Here is an 18,017-nt window from a genome sequence, read left to right on the forward strand (position 1 = left end):
CTCTCTCCCCTATTATGTGATAATACAAAACGAGCTGCCCTTTTTTGCACCCTTTCGATGTCCTCTGTCAATCCCACCTGGTAAGGATCCCACACCGCACAGCAATATTCTAACAGAGGACGAACGAGTGTAATGTAAACTGTCTCTTTAGTCTTTCCAACTGAAGTTGTTCGTAATTTTAACACCCAGGTACTTAGTGAATTGACAGCCTTGAGAATTGTACTATTTCTTGAGTAATCGAATTCCAACGGATTTCTTTTGGAACTCATGTGGATCACCTCACACTTTTCATTATTTAGCGTCAACTGCCACCTGCCACACCATACAGCAATCTTTTCTGAATCGCTTTGCAACTGATACTGGTCTTCGGATGACCTTACTAGACGGTAAATTACAGCATCATCTGTGAACAGCCTAAGAGAACTGCTCAGTTTGTCCCCAGGTCATTCATATAGATCAGGAACAGCAGAGGTCCCAGGACGCTTCCCTGGGGAACACCTGATATCACTTCAGTTTTACTCGATGATTTGCCATCTATTACTACGAACTGTGACCTTCCTGACAGGAAATCACGAATCCAGTTTCACAACTGAGACGATACCCCATTGTTCAAAGTCTTTTGGAATGTAGCACAATCCATTACAATTTTAAAATTTATTTTCTAGTAAATGCTCTTAGGACTTAAAATGTTAACAGTAGTTAAGATTTCGAGCTCATAACTGCTATATTAGTCGTCTTGAGATGTTTCGAGCAACTAAAATGATATAATCAGTTTTGCAGTACCCTTCAATATTATAAAAACGATGTTTCCTGTGTACAAATTCATTTGCAACTGTGGATGATAAAGATCCCTCGCAACTTGCAGCTCACAGTAGATCATAATGTGTACTGCTGTACTAACTTGACAGTAGAGAATGACAGTTTCCACCTATCATCTTCAACTGTTCTGGCATTGGCATTGTTACCCACACCCTCTGCTCCGAGGCTGCCAAGGAACGTCTTGAAAGCATAAGCAGGCCTCCACAGCAGAAAGAGATGCTTGCTCACCATTGTACTTTGTCAGTGTTCTCAGCTGACACTTATTAGACCAAATCTGCACATATGGCAAACCAGAGCATGCACAGTGAGATGTTCCACACATAACAATTGCCTGAAAAACATCTCCAGTTTCAATGAACTTCTTTTGTTGGCATTAGTGGTTAGAAGTGGTAGATAATATTCCACAGAATCAACATGTTACACCACAGTAAGAAAATCAGCACTGTATAAATGCGGCATTTCAATAAACTGGACAACAAATAGTGTGACTGAGAATCTCAAAACATGGGTTAAGTGCAAAGTATTCACTGTAGCATCCCAGAGATCACTTTTCGTGTGAAAGCAGTCACCTTCACATCATACTAGGAACTGAGAATTGGTTGGAAGCCCAAGGGAAGAATAGGGTAGTTTTTAATGACAAGTATGTATCTCAGAAAGTAAGTTTAGACACTTCTGGAGGAGGAGCAGTTAACCGTGACAAGCAAAGCATTTATTTATGACTGTCAACTAATATGAAAGAGAGTAAATGGGGCCGTTGCATTCCGGTTAATGTTCAGATGACAGGCATTTGGTGGGATTGGTAGTGGTGGTGGTGGTCGGATGTATGGGACAGGTCTTGCATATTAATCTATTACAGGGATCTGAGCCATGAGGCACAGGGTTGGGAGCAGAGGTTTTGTAGGGATGGACAGGGAAACTGTGTAAGTTTATTGGGCGGCGGAATACCACTGTGAGAGATATGGGAAGGATAGTGGGTAGGACATTTCTCATTCAGGGCATGAAGAAAGCAGCCAAAACTCTGGTGGAAACTAATTCCTTTGCTCCAGTCCTGGGTGGTACGAAGTCACAAGGGGAAGGCCCCTATGTGGGAATATGGTGGGACTTTGGGAGGTGGTGGTTAATGGAAAGATAAGGCACAGGTGATTTGTTTTTGTACAAGGTTGAGAGGGTAACTACAGTCTGTGAAGGCCTCTGTGAAAACATCAGTATATTTTGAGAGGGACTGCTTGTCACTAGAGATGAGGTGGCCATGGTTGGCTAGGCTGTATGGAAAGACTTCTTGGTATGGAATGGGTGTCAGTTGTTGAAGTGAAGGTTTTGCTAGTGTTTGGTAGGTAGGTAGGATGGTAGGTAGATTTGATATGGACAGAGGTACTGATGTCACCATCTTTGCTGTAGAGGTCAACATCAAGGAATGTGGCTTTTTTGGGTCGAGTAGGACCTAGTGAAGTGAATGGGATTGCCATCAAATTACACTTCTCTGGCTACTACCTTTCCTCCCACCGTGACCTTCATCAGTCCAGATTCAGCCAACCCTTAACCCTCAACAACGTAGTCTTGCAAAACCATATCATTTGGGTCCAAACTCCTTGCAGTACCTTCTCTCCATCTGCAAAATTCTCCAGCTCAGCAATCCCAAATTCCTGGAACCCATAACACACACTGGAACACTTGCCCTGCAGGAACTACAGCAGTGTGCACAATGCCACTCTGTTCACTTCCTTGGACTTCCACTATCCACCATCTCTACAACCACCTCCAAATCTTGCCCACGTCTCCTAATAGCTGACAAATATTGTCTCTGACCTACATCATTTACCCCATTCTCAAAAACTCACTCCCACCACCAGGCAGAAACAAGAATCTTAACAGACCCGAAACACAGTCGTGAACCTTTCTTCAAAAGCCTTAGACCTGCAGAAGAATCAGTCCTTTCCAAAGGCCCTACCTTTCACTCCACTCCCAAATTCAATCATGCATGACTTGTTAAAGACCTTCTCTCCTTCTGCCGGTACCTACAGTGGAAACACTGTTTTGCCCACCAACCCTACCCATCAGTCTCAAACAAAGACCAATGTTGAACTCTGCCTGACTCAGTTCATTCCTCCATCCAACTGTGATCTCCCCCCCCCCCCCCCCCCGCCCCCCACTTTCCCCAAACTACTGCCTTTTAACTTTCCAGAATTTCTTAACCTAAAACCTTGGCTCACCATCATTGCCCAAATCCCTCAACATGTAAACCAACCTTACTTTCTCAGAAAGAACTGCCATCCATCACCTAAAAGCTGATCCTGACCTTATAAATCCTACTTGCTGACAAAGCTTCTACCACTGTTGTTTTGAACTACAACAATTACCTGGCAGAAGGGCTCTGCCAGCTGTCAGATACGTCCACCAACAAACCCTTCCATAGTGATCCCATTCCAGAAATCCAGCAGGCTCTTCACTCTTCCTCAAGGAAGCTCACTGTTCTTTCGTGAGTTCACACATGACACAGGGCCCTGAACTGTTGCAGCCCATTCTTCCTTCCCTGGCTGCATTTTCGTGACTTCTGTGCTGTCCCCTCCTTCCCCTCTCTGTTTGCTTGGAGTTTTGTTCCACTTGCTTCTGCACTTTCTTTCTTTTTGGCATTTAGATCTCCGCCTGAGGTTTGATCTCCACTTCCCTGGACCATAGCTCCCCTCCACCCTGCTATGTCAGCAGCCCATGTAGCCATTCAATGTGGTGGGGCTGTTATGTACCCATCTGACTGAGCCCCCCTGATAACACGGGGATCATACTACTGATGCCTGAGCTGTTCCCTCCCATGTATGCCAAGAAGTGGTTGCTTGTCTTCCTGTAGCATCTGAACTCCCGGCAACGGCCACCATGCCAGGCGGCCCTTGATGTGACTGGGTGCCACCCATGCCTCATCAGAATGGGTGCTTGGTGCATGAAGCTCATCAAGCTACAAAAATCGGGCCATTCTCAAATGGCAGTCTCTTCGATAGGTGAAAGAGCATTGAATTCTGCTTCGTATGACCTGGCATCCTTCCGTTCCCTGGATACACCTTGAAAGGAGGGCCAGACTTGCCATCTTGGAATGAAACACTTTCCTCACTACCTCGTCTGTACTAGGGCGGACGGGGACAAATTCACCACCTCAAAACCATTGTTCTCTGTGGAGAATATCTGGGACAAGTTTGGTGAAGTGGAGTCTCTCAGTAAGATGGGCTCGGACTCCTTGTTGATCAAAGCTTCTTCTGCCACCCAGTCTGCAACTCTTTATGCCTGTGATCATCTTGGAATGTCCCAGAGTCCATTACCCCTCACCAATCCCTGAATATGGCACAGGGAGAATTTTTTCATAGGGACCTCATCCTGCAAACAGGAACTCTGGGCTAATCTGTAGCGATGCTGTGTTCAATTTGTTTGATGCATGCAGAAGGGTCGCAAAGACAACCACACTGATATCGGCGCCTTCATTCTGGCTTTTTGAGTGGATACCCTCACAGAGAAGGTCAAGGTTATGTGCTACATATTGATGTGAAGCGACATGTCCCACCATGTGAGGTGCTTTTGGTTCCTGCATTTTGGGCATATGTCTTCTGCTGCATGGCTGACCCTCTGTGTGGTGACTGTGTTCCAATCCATGTGTGTGTCAATTTTCGTGACCACTATTCTTCTCGTCTGCCTGACTGGCCAGCTTACAGGAGAGAAAAGAAGGTCCAAGTGTGCAAGTCCCTGGATCACCTATCTTACTGTGAGGCTCACCAAAAATATGAGTCACTCCATCTGATGTCACTTTCTTCAACTTTTGCATCTGTTTCATCCTTTCCCCTGCCAACCTCTTCCTAGCCCCAGCCTCGTCATCCTCTCCCCCCACTCTACCACCCGCTCTACCACCCGCTCTACCACCCGCTCTACCACCCGCTCTACCACCCGCTCTACCACCCGCTCTACCACCCGCTCTACCACCCGCTCTACCACCCGCTCTACCACCCGCTCTACCACCCGCTCTACCACCCGCTCTACCACCCGCTCTACCACCCGCTCTACCACCCGCTCTACCACCCGCTCTACCACCCGCTCTACCACCCGCTCTACCACCCGCTCTACCACCCGCTCTACCACCCGCTCTACCACCCGCTCTACCACCCGCTCTACCACCCGCTCTACCACCCGCTCTACCACCCGCTCTACCACCCGCTCTACCACCCGCTCTACCACCCGCTCTACCACCCGCTCTACCACCCGCTCTACCACCCGCTCTACCACCCGCTCTACCACCCGCTCTACCACCCGCTCTACCACCCGCTCTACCACCCGCTCTACCACCCGCTCTACCACCCGCTCTACCACCCGCTCTACCACCCGCTCTACCACCCGCTCTACCACCCGCTCTACCACCCGCTCTACCACCCGCTCTACCACCCGCTCTACCACCCGCTCTACCACCCGCTCTACCACCCGCTCTACCACCCGCTCTACCACCCGCTCTACCACCCGCTCTACCACCCGCTCTACCACCCGCTCTACCACCCGCTCTACCACCCGCTCTACCACCCGCTCTACCACCCGCTCTACCACCCGCTCTACCACCCGCTCTACCACCCGCTCTACCACCCGCTCTACCACCCGCTCTACCACCCGCTCTACCACCCGCTCTACCACCCGCTCTACCACCCGCTCTACCACCCGCTCTACCACCCGCTCTACCACCCGCTCTACCACCCGCTCTACCACCCGCTCTACCACCCGCTCTACCACCCGCTCTACCACCCGCTCTACCACCCGCTCTACCACCCGCTCTACCACCCGCTCTACCACCCGCTCTACCACCCGCTCTACCACCCGCTCTACCACCCGCTCTACCACCCGCACTACCACCCGCTCTACCACCCGCTCTACCACCCGCTCTACCACCCGCTCTACCACCCGCTCTACCACCCGCTCTACCACCCGCTCTACCACCCCGACCCGCTCTACCACCACCCCGACCCGCTCTACCACCACCCCGACCCGCTCTACCACCACCCCGACCCGCTCTACCACCACCCCGACCCGCTCTACCACCACCCCGACCCGCTCTACCACCACCCCGACCCGCTCTACCCCCCCCCCCCCCGACCCGCTCTACCCCCCCCCCCCGACCCGCTCTACCCCCCCCCCCCCCGACCCGCTCTACCCCCCCCCCCCCGACCCTCTCTACCCCCCCCCCCCCCGACCCGCTCTACCCCCCCCCCCCGACCCGCTCTACCCCCCCCCCCCCGACCCGCTCTACCCCCCCGCCCAACCCACTCTACCCCCCCCCCCCCCCCCCCCGACCCACTCTACCCCTCCCCCCTCCCCCCACCCACTCTACCTCCCCACCCCCCCACACTAACCCCCCTCTACCCCCCCCCACTCTACCCCCTCACACCCCAGCCTACCCACCCCCACTCTACCCCTGCCCCCCACTCAACCCCCCCTTCTACCCCCGTCCCCCCGACCTACTCTACCCCCCCCCCCCCCCCCCGACCCACTCTACCCCCCCACCCCCCCCGACACACTCTACCACCCCCCCCCCCCCCACCACTCTACCCCCCACTCTACCCCCTCACACCCCAGCCTACCCACCCCCACTCTACCCCCTCTACCCCCTCTACCCCCTGCCCCCCACTCAACCCCCCTTCTACCCCCCTCCCACTCTACCCCCTCCCACTCTACCCCCCTCCCCCCCGGACTCTCTCTCGCTCTCTCCCCCACCCTTGTCAAAACATAGGAATGTGAAGAGGCAAAAGTGAGACTGGAATTTCGTAAAATTTTGTTAAAGTTTTGAGAAGTGCTCTGTTTCCTACTTCATATTTCTGCTGGAATAGAAATGTAATAATTTGTAAAGAAATCCTGTTGTGTGACTGACTTGTTCCGATATCTATGGTCCAAATGAGTCTGAAGCTTTGTTGTAGTTCTCATTCCTGTACTAAATACTTCAACATAATTAAAATTTAATTTTGTTGCAGGTGATTAATGTCCAGGATGAAGACAACGTGCCTCCAGATGTCATACCTCACGAACCAAGCCCATTCCGGCGATTGGAGTGGGATGATGTGGAGGCCACAGTGGAGGGGACTTGGCCTAATGGGTATGCCAGGCCCTTGCCCTTTTTTTTGTGATGATTGAAGTCTGGGAAACTAAACCACTCTACTTTTGTACAGTTATCAGTTCTATTCACTTTAATTCTCATTATCTTCATCTGCTACTTATCATAAAGAGTTTTAGTTTATACATTTTGATAAACATGCATATGTGCATCTTAAAACTCCACATTAGTTATATGTTGTAGAAGACAAATTGGTAGCTTTGAGAGAAGAAGAGTGAGGGCAACAAACATCAAATACGTTAAGACAAGTCACAGTAGAAATCCCTGGATAATACAGGAGATATTGGATTTAACTGACAAAAGGAGAAAATATAAAATTGCATTTAATAAAGCAGGCAGACTGAAATACAGATGTTGAAAAAATGAGATTGACAAAGTACAAAAATGGTTAATTGGGACTAGCTAGAGAACAACTGCTAGGCCGCTGGAATATGCATGACTAGGGGAAAGATGCAACCTGCAGCAAGAAAGAGATTTTTAGAGAAAACAGAAGTAACTGTATGACTACTAAGAGCTCTATGACAAGATAGACTCTAAGCAAATAAGAGCAAGCTGAAAGGTGGAAAGATTTTTACAAGGACAATGAAACTTAAGACAACATTATAGAAGGAGAATAGGAATTAGGTGAGGACGAGATAGAGTATATTATACTGTGAGAAGAGTTTGACAGAGGAACAGTAGGCCTGTGTAGAAATAAGTTCACAGGATAGACGGCATTACTTCAGTTTTATTTTGGAGCCCTTGAGAGAGCCAGACAACACAAAACTGTTTCACCTGGTGTACAGCATACAGCAGACAGGTGAAATACCATCAAACTTTAGAATAATGTGATTCCAATTAAAAAGAAGGCAGGTGCTGACAGTTGTGAATACTGTTGACTCATCAGTTAAGTGGTGGTTGCAAAATATTTGCATAAATTATTTTATTAGTGTTTCTTATTGGGTTTCTCAAACAGGATAACCTCCCAAGGTTACTTTTTAAAAATCGCTCTTGTGACTGGTTTTCTGCATACCCTTCATCTCGCAGTAGTGCTTACACTCAACATCCTCAATGTCTCTTGTCCGTCCAAAATTTTATTCCTCTATTGCTCCCTGTAATACAGTGGAAGTTATTCCGTGATATATTAACAAATGTCTTATCATCCTCTTTCTTCTTGTTTTCAGTGTTTTTCAAATGTTCCCTCAGTCACTAATTCTGTGGAGAACATCCTCATCTAATTTTTAACATCCTTCTCTAGCACCATGTCATACGCTTACATTGTCTTGTTTTCTTGGTTTCTCCACAGTCCTCAAGACATAAATTCTCAGGAATTCATTGCACAAGTTAAGGCCAGTGTTTGATACTAGTAAAATTCTCGTGGCCAGGAATGTTCTTTTTATCTATGATAATCCTCTTTCCATGCTCCCCCTTATAGAGGCCTTCAGTATACTCATTCCATCTATTTGCTCCCTCCACTTAAACAATGGAATTCCCATGGCACTCTTAATGTTGCTGCCCTTGCTTGTAATTTTACAAAAAGGTTGTTGAGAGTTTTTTATATGCAAAGTCATTCAGATAATCTTTTATTTCATATTTCATTGCGTTTTTCCCATAGTCATGTAATCTTGGCTTCCAAAGTGACTTATATTGCTGTATCGCTGTCTTTCCCTGAATGCTTTTTTTCTTTAACCCCAGGGAGCTTTCGTGAGTTTGTGTGTTGCACCTACAGGGCCTGGGCCATTGCTCCCATTCTTGCTTCCCAGGCTGCGTTTCCTTCCCCATGCCCCTCCCACCTCCATCCTTGCTCCTTTCCCTCTTTCAGTGTTCATACTTATGTCGACCTGGTTATCCACCTGATATCCTGTATTCTTTGCAGTTTAGTTTCCCTTGCCTTTTCTCTTTCATCCATCCTTTTTGGCATTTTTCTTTCTTTGGTGTGAGCCATTTGGGGGAGCTCTCTCTCCCTTGCATCTACAGCATGGATTGCTCTCATCCCTTTCTTCCCCTCTTCCTTTCCTTCCGTACTCTCCATCTGTCCCACTAGTAACCAGTATGTGTAGCCAGTCAGTGTGGTGAGGCTATTACGTACCCATCTGGCTGTGGCCCCTGACTACACAGGGATCACACATCTGATATCTGATCTGTCTCCTCATATATGACTAGGAGGGGTTGCTTGTCATTCCGGGCCAGCAGAACCCTCACAAAGGCGGCCATGCTAGACGGCGCTTGCGGTGGCTGGGTGGTGCCCATCTCGAGAGCCCTGATCGGAGTGGGTGGTATCAGGACACATGCTTTGCATATGAAGCCTATTGACCTCCACAGATCTGGCCATTCTTCTGCAACCATCTCTTCAATTGGTAACAGATCATTGAATGCCACTTATTATAACCCTGTGACCTTCCCTTCCCTGGCTGCACCCAGGGAGAAGAGATAGGCTAGCTGGATTGGGGTGGAACACTTTCCCCACTACTTGGTCTGTACTAGGCTGGACGGGGACACATTCACCACCATAAAGCTGTTACTTTTTGTGGAAAATATTGAAGAAAAGTGTGCTGAAGTGGAGTCTCTCAGTAACATGTTTTCGGGTTCCCTGTTGATCAGAACTGCTTCTGAAATCCAATCCGCAGCACTTCGTGCTCTGATCACCTTGGCAACATCACATTGTCTGTTACATCTCACCAGTCTTTGAATATGGTCCAAGGAGCCGTTTTCATTGGGACCTTATCCTTCAAACTAATGATGAAATCTGGGCCAGTCTGGAACAACAGGGCATTCATTTTGTTTAGTGTGTGCGGAAAGGTCGTAAGGGCAATCGCAACAATACTGGCCCCTTTATTATGGCTTTCGAGGGGGTATACTCCCAGTGAAGGTCAAGGTTATGTGTTATCAGTGTGATGAGAAGCCGTACATTCCATTACTTACTGAGTGTTCTCAGTGCTTGCGTTTCGGGCGTATGTCTTCCCGATGTACCACAGACCTTCTGTGTGGTAACTGTGGACGCCGATTCCATGAGGGGAGCTCCCGAGTTTTGCCATCTGTGTGTGTAAATTATCACGACCATCACTCTCCTTAACTGAGGCTTGTCAGAAAAATGACAGACTTCGCCCTGTGTTGGTAACTTCTACTTTCACTTCTGTTACATCCTTTCCCCTCACCCCTCTTCTTTACCCCAGTCCCGTCCCCGTATCCTCTCCCCCTTCCCTGCATTTGCACACTCTGGATGTTGCTCCCCTCCCCTGCTGAAGAAATGCTCCTCTCCTTTGGTATCTGCCGGTGATGGGTCTCCCTCCCAGGACCCCTTTGCCTGATGTGTGTCAAGCAGGCGACCTCCTACCACAACTTGGCCACAGGACACACAGTCTGTGTGCCCAAGGTCTCCCACTGTCTTTCAGTTCCGGATCTTGCAGAAGCCTGCTCTCCCTCTGTGTCCTACTCTGCTCAACCAATGAAAGAGGAGGAGAAGAAGAAGAATAAGTCTCAGGACAAATCTCCCCTGGTGTACCATGAGGTGCCATCTCCCCCCTCTCAACATGAGTCTTGTGTATTTATGGATGTCACCCAGTCCTTGTTGCTGACGGATGGTGACCTGGTGGTGTGATTGGCTCCATCCTGCTCACCTCTCATTTGGATACGCACCACTTGCTTATTAAATGGAACTGTAATGGATACTACCGTCACCTCCCAGAGTTTTAATCCCTTATTACCTTTCACTCAGCAGCTTGTGTCTTTCTCCAGGAATCTCATTTTACTGATGCTCACTTACCAACCCTTTTTGAGTTCTGTGCTTTGTCGGAACTGGGTCAGCCCTTTGAGGGCTTCCAGTGGCATCTTCATGTTGGCCTCCTGACAGGTCACCTACATCTGCTGCTGTAAGTGCTCTCCTTCAGCAATTCCCCCCCTCACTTCCTGTTTGATAGACAGTAACCCATGGCTTAGAAGGAGGCAATATTAATTCCATGTTAACAGAATCTTCCATCGGTTCTTGGTAGAACAACATTATAATAAATTAAAAGCACCAGTTTGGTTTTGTTGTACAATATTACTTTTATTGTGTTAACCGGTTTTCGGCCTACAAGGCCATCTTCAGACATTTAATGTCTGAAGACATTTAATTGTAGAAAGAAAGAAAATTAGTGCTTTTCATTTATTAATATTAATTCCAATTCTGAAAACCAGGCAAGAATTGTAGCGCCCCTAACGGTTACTGGAGTAGCGTGGTCAAGTTCCGCCTCATCACCTGAGCCGCTCCCAGTGCAGTTTCAGGTGCTACTGTTCCATCCTTAATTCTACTGGAGATTGCGATACAGGAGTCCTTCTTATGCCAAAACTATTTGGTTTGTGTGGTTTTGACCTCAAAAAGCATATGAGACTACTTGGAGGGACGACATTCTTTGCCGACTTCACGAATGGGGACTACGTGGACGCCTGTCACTTCTGATCCAAGCCTTTCTCGAGGACTGGCATTTTCGTTATTGCAGTGGTGATGTCACGTCTTACTGCTATGTTCAGGAGAATGGGGCCCCCCAGGGCAGTGTCATCAGTGTCACATTGTTTTCCATTTCTATCAATGGAATTTCCTGTGCAGTCAAGAGCCTTGCCAAATGCTCTTTGTTTGTAGATGACTTTGCAATCTTCTACTCTTCCTGTGATCTTACAACTATGAAGAGGCAGCTACAGCTGACCATTCGGAGGCTAGAGACGTGGACCTGGACAATTGGTTTTCGGTTCTCACTCGAGAAGACTACATGTGTCAATTTTAACCTTGTTCGGCAGAATTGTAACCAACCAGTGCTCACTGTGGGGGACAATATTTTACGTTTTCAAGGACTGTACACTTTTTGGGTTTATTATTTGACTTGAAATTAACTGGGCTCTCACACCTGAAAGACCTACAAACAAAGGGCTTCCAGTCATTCAATACTTTGAAATGCCTTAGCGGAAAAACATGGGGGAACTGACAGGTCCACCTTCTGCAGTTTTATAAGGCATTTGTCCGATTACACTTAGATTATGGCATGGTGGTCTACAAATTGGCCCGTCATTCCTACCTCAGGATGTTGGATGCTGTCCACCATGACGCTATTCGGATATCGACTGGAGCCTCTCAGACCAGCCCAGTTTTGAGTCTGTGTGCAGAGGCTGACGACATATACTTTTGGCTTGACAGGTGCTGAAAATTTCGGCATCACCTCAGTCATTGACATTTAGTTCAGCGATCGATCCAACCCGCCTTTGAATGCCCCCCCCCCCCCCCCCCCCCCCTTTCACGGTCCTTCCGTCAATTCATGCATGGCGAACATGGGACCCCGAGCTATTGCAGCCTTCCTTCTTTCCTGGGCTGCATTTCCTTTCCCTTTCCCTTCCTCTCCTTTCCTGTCCTTGCTCCTTCCCCTCCACCCCCTCCTCTCCCTCTCCTGGTGTCCTTGTTTATGTTGGCCTCGCTATCCTTCTGATTATGTTGGCTTTTTCCATCCTCTGGTCCTCCTATGGGGTCTGATCTCCATTACTAAATTTCTATTCCGTAGTGTGAGCCATTTGGGGAAGAGCACCTTAGTGTGTCTGGCATGTGTCCTCCTAGTTCCTTCCATCTTTTTCTTCATGTCGTTGCCTAATGCTAGGATACATAGCCAGCACAGTAGCCAGCTCGTGTGGTGGAGTTGCTATGTACCCTTTTGGTTGAGCTCCCTGAAAACACAGGGATCACACTGAGCTGGGACCTCCTCATGTAAGCCGAGAAGTGGTTGCTTGTCATCCTGGATCATTGGAACTCCCAACAATGGCCCCCGTGCCAGACGGCCCTTGCTGTGGCTGGGTGGTGCCTGTGGGGAGAGCCCCTGATCAGAGTGGGTGGTATCAGGGCAGACACTATGCAAATGAAACACACATGGGTCCAGAACTCTGGTCGTTCTTCTACGGCCGTCTCTTTGAATGGAACTGATTATTTTAGTGCTGCTTCTTCTCCCCCTGCGGCCTTCCCTTCCATGGCTACCACCTGGGAGGAGAGTCAGGCTTGTCGGTTAGGGGCGAAACCTTTCCCCAATATCTGGTTTGCACCAGGATGGGGATACCTTCACCAATACCAAACCTTTATTTTTTGTGGAACACATTGAAGACAAGTTTGTCGAAGTGAACTCTCTGAGCAAGATGCGGTCGGGTTCGTTGTTGATCAAAACTGCTTCAGCTGCCTAGTCTGCGGCCCTTTGTGCCTGTGACCATCTTGGCAAAATTCCTGTCCATTACCCCTCACCAGTCTTTAAATGTGAATCAATGTGTAATTTTTCACAGGGATCTAATCCTTTAAATTGATGAGGAACTTGGGGACAATCTAGGACAGTGGGGTGTTTACTTTGTTCAGCATGTTCAGAAGGGCCCAGAGGACAATCACATTGATACTGGTGCCTTTATCCTGCCCTTTGAAGGGCATACCCTCCCTGAGAAGGTCAAGATTATGGTTTATCGATGTGGCATGAAAGCGTACATCTTCACCTCTTCTTCCCCCTTCCTTACCCCAGTCCCGAACCCCCTCTCCTCCCCCCCCCCCCCCCCTTATGATTTCCACACCATCCCCTCTGGGCACCGCTCCCCCTCTCCAGCCATAGAAGTGTCCCACTTCTTCAGCATCTGCCGGTCAAAGGCGCCCCTCCTGGGACCCCTCTTCGCGGCACCTTCCAGGCCAAAGGTCTGCTGCCACACGACGACCACGAGAACCATGGTCTGTGGGCACCCAGGTCACCCGCTATCTTCCTGTTCCAAATCTTGCCGCAGTTGGCTCCCTTTTGCGACACAGCCCTCCTCAATGTCAAACAGAAAAGAAGAAGAAACATAAGTCCTGGGACAAGGAACCTCTGGTGTCACCAGAGGTCCCATCCCCACCTTCGCAACCTGACTTTGACATGCTGTTCATGGATGTCACCTCCTCCTTGTCGGTGATGGATGGTGACTCAGCAGCATGACTGGCTTTAGCCTGTTCACCCCCTTTTGAATCATCGTTCTGTGGTTACCCAATGGAATTGTAATGGATATTACGGTCACCTTCCGGAGTTAAAATCCCTTATTTTGTTTTACTCTTTAGCTTGTGTGGTTCTACAGGAATCTCATTTTACTGATTATCACTCTCCGGCCCTGCATGGGTTCCATGCTTTCTGTTGAAATTGGTTCGGCCTCCTGCGGACCTCTGGTGACGTTCGTATGTTGGTTCATATGGACATTGCTATCACGTGGATTCCTCCCAGAACTACATTGGAAGCGGTTGCTGTTAGGATCCACCTGGACTCTGGGGCCACAGTTTGCAATCTTTATCTCCCTCCTGACAGGACTCTTACTGCCCTTCAGTGGCTTCCTCATCCCTTCCCCCTTCTCGGGGATTTTAATGCTCATATACTCTTGTGGGGCAGTGCATTTCCATCTAGTCGGAGTCTTCTCATAGACCAGTTTCTTGCAGACCAAGACTTGTGCCTTCTTAATGATGGCTCCCCTACGAACTTCAGTGCCGGTCATGGTACCTTTTCTGCCGTTCATCTTTCTCTTTCTTCTCCCTCCCTCCTCCCTCCATTACACTGGTCGCCACACGGCAACCTTTGCGATAGTGACCACTTCTTGTTGATTCTCTCACTCCCTTCCTGCTCCCCAATGGACAGATTACCTGTTTGGTCTTTCCAATGTGCTGATTGGCCTCTGTATACTGCACAGGTCGTTTTTCCCCCCTCTTTGTCCAGTTGTATTGACGACGTCCTATGTGACGTGTCTGATGTGATTGTTCGTGCTGCTAGCCTTGCTATCCCATGCTTATCTGGACCATTTCACCGCCGGCAAGTCCCGTGGTGGAGTACAGCCATTGCCATCCGTGATCACCGTCGAGCTTTGCAACACCTTAAGAGGCACCCATCTGCTGCCAATCTTATTACCTTTAAATGCCTCTGCGCCAAAGCCCATTACTTAATCAAATGGAGCAAATGGGTGTGTTGGGAATGCTTTGTTTCTTCCCTATGTCAGAGGTATGGGCTACACTTCGCTCTCTCCAAGGTTGCCATCTGCAGTCTACCCTCCTGGGCCTTGCCCTCCCGGATGGCCTTTGCATGGACCCGTTCATTCTCGCGAAAGATCTTGCAACCCATTTTGCATCAGCATCAACATCCTATCCAACTGCTTTCCTTCACCAGAAACAGTGGGCTGAGGCTTCTGCCTTATGTTTTACCCCTTGTCAGTCAGAATCTTACAACGAACCTTTTGCTGAATGGGAACTTCTTTCTGCACTACTTCTCATGATACGGCCCCTGGGCCAGACTCCATTCATAACCAACTGCTTCAACATCTCAGTGCTCAACAGCAGCAACAACATCTTCTCTGGGTGCTTAACTGTATTTGGCTCCAGGGTGACTTCCCATCTCAATCGAAGGATAGCATCCTGGTTCCCATCCTTAAGCTTGGTAAGAACCCCCTGTTTTTCTAAATTTATTGGCCAATTAGCCTGACAAATGTTTGCAAGTTACTTGAATGGATGGTAGCCCGTCGGCTCAATTGGGTCCTCGAATCTTGGGATCTATTGTCCCCTTACCAGTGTGGCTTCCAAGAAGGACAGTCTCCGATCGATCATGTACTTCGCTTGGAATCTGCAGTTCGGCAGGCTTTTTCCCAGCGCCACCATTTGGTTGCAGTATTTTTTTGACCTTCGCAAGGCCTATGACATGGCTTGGTGCTATCATATCTTACTTACACATCATGAGTGGGGTCTTCGGGGCCCACTCCCGATTTTTATCCGCCAGTTCCTGTTCCATCGGTTGTTCAGGGTTCGAGTTGGTACTGTTTTTAGTTCTCCACGGACCCAGGAGAATGGCATCACACAGGGTTCTGTATTGTGTTCTCTTCCTCATTTCTATAGACGGACTTGTGGCCTCCATCGGTCCTTTGGTCACCCCTGCCCTGTATGTGGATGTTTTCTGCATTTGGGTTAGTTCCTCTTCGATGGTCTCTGCAGAGTGGCAGCTCCAGGATGCTATACGGCGTGCCTCTGCATGGACCCTCTCACACGGGTTTCAGTTGTCTCCTTTAAAATCACGGGTGGTCCACTTCTGTTGCCGTACTATGGTCCACCCCGATCCAGAGCTCTACCTCGATGCACAACTATTACCTCTGGTCCCACAGTTTAGTTTCCTGGGTCTTCTTTTCAACAACAAGCTCGCTTGGCTGCCACATATCAGACTTCTGAAGATAGGATGTCAATGTCCTCCGCTTCCTTGCCCACACCTCCTCTCCACCTTTACAGGGCTTTAGTGCTGTCTTGCTTGGACTATGGTTGTCAAGTTTATGGCTCAGCTGCTCCTTCCACACTGTGCCTCCTGGATCCAGTCCACCATCGTGGTATCTGTTTGGCCACTGGTGCCTTCCCTACTAGCCCTGTTGATAGTCTCCTGGTTTAAGCTGGGATCCCCTTCCCCTTTCTGTTCAGCGGTCCCAGCTTCTGGTTCCTTATGTAATCACTGTCCGTTCCTCTCCCCCCATCCTTCCTATTCTATCCTGTTCCCAGACCAAGGACATTGCCACCTGATTTCCGCTCTCGGGCGGGATACCGGTTGGGCTCCGCCTTGCGTCTCTTCGCCGTGATTTTCAGCTTCCTTCTTTGTCCTGTCTCCCACATTCTAAACCCCCCCCCTCCCCCCACCCCACCCCCGGTTAGTTCTTCGGCCCCAGATTCGAATGGATCTCCACCGAGGTCTGAAAGATTTTGTTCCACCGATGGTGTTCTGTTTCTTTTCCGCCGAATTTTATGGAAGTTTCGGGATGCTGTTGTTTTTTACACCAGTGGCTCTAAATCTGCTGATCATGTGGGATATTCCTTCACGTCCTCTCTTGGCATGGAAAATCATCTCCTGCCAACTGCATGTGGGATGTTTACTGCAGAATTGATGGCCATTTCCCAGGTCCTTACCTTTATTAAACACTCACAACTCAACCGCGTTTTTTGTTATGTACAGACTCAATGAGTGACCTTTAGGCTATTGAACATTATTTTTCGCATCATCCCACAGTCTCGGCCATCCATGACCGTCTCGCTGATCTTCACCATGCCGCTTGTTACGTTGACTTCCTTTAGGTCCCTGGCCCCGTGGGTATCCCAGATAATGAGCTTTTTGATCATTTGGCTGGGGGAGCAGTCACTTACCCCCCTTTTCTGTAACCCCTCCTGCAGCGGATTTACAGCTTCATATCAAATCCCACTTCGCACAATCATGGGCCAACTCTTGGGAGGCTACCTCCCTGTGTAATAAACTTCGTGCGCTTAAGGTGACACCTGTCCCGTGGCGTTCTTCCTTCTGCCTCTCCCGAAAGGACTCTGCCACCCTGTGTTGCCTCCGCATTGGCCATACCAGGTTGACCCATGGTTTCCTTTTGCGTAATGAGCCAACCCTACTTTATGGTTGTGGAGCCCTTTCAATAGCCCGCATTTTGGTGGAATGCCCACTTCTTTTGGCTCTGCGTACTAAGTACAGACTTACCCGCACTTTACCTTCAATATTGGCAGACGATTCTGGTATGGTTGAACTGGTTCTCAGTTTCCTCCATGAAAGTGGTTTTTATTTTCAGTTCTAAGGTTTTTAATCTCCCTCTGTAGTAGGGGCAGGGTGCAGAGGTTTGGGGTTCTCCCACTGTAAGCTGTGTTTGGAGACTCCTAACTCCCCTCCCTGGCTGAGATCCTCTTTTCTCTCCCTTTTACTCTGTTTTTATCGCTTTTTAGATTTGGTTAGTCTCCTTTTACAATACGCACTTTTTCATTGTAGTGGTTGAACGCTTTTGAATAGCAGATGGTCTTACCTGTACTGCATCAGAGGTGGGATATTTCCTGCCTCTAGCATAGCCTTGGGGTTGCCCACTTGCTGACTTCCCTCCTTTTGTTTTCACCATTGACAACACGACTGCACTTTTATGTTTTTTTGTTTTTTACCTTTTATTGTTATGACATCTTCCGAGATGTAAATCCGTCCGAATGGACCACCTTTGAAACAAGGAACTGGTGACCTTGCTGTTTGGTCCCTTCAACCCCAGACAACCAACCAACCGTCTACCTTTGAATGGCTATTCAGGAAACTGCCCCATGTGACCA

At 48.8% G+C, this 18,017-nt stretch overlaps 1 protein-coding gene across 1 annotated transcript in view; it reads left to right on the top strand.

Moving 5' to 3' along the window:
* The window catches only part of LOC124619556 (putative helicase MOV-10), a 343,693-nt gene that overhangs the window by 110,727 nt on the left and 214,949 nt on the right, over window positions 1-18,017 (top strand). Inside the window, exon 7 of the mRNA XM_047146034.1 lies at window positions 6,801-6,922. Coding sequence (XP_047001990.1) covers window positions 6,801-6,922 — 122 coding nt within the window. The remainder of the gene's footprint in view (window positions 1-6,800; window positions 6,923-18,017) is intronic.

The sequence above is a fragment of the Schistocerca americana genome, chromosome 6, assembly GCF_021461395.2.
Source record: "Schistocerca americana isolate TAMUIC-IGC-003095 chromosome 6, iqSchAmer2.1, whole genome shotgun sequence".
NCBI classification, from domain to species: Eukaryota; Metazoa; Arthropoda; class Insecta; order Orthoptera; family Acrididae; genus Schistocerca; species Schistocerca americana.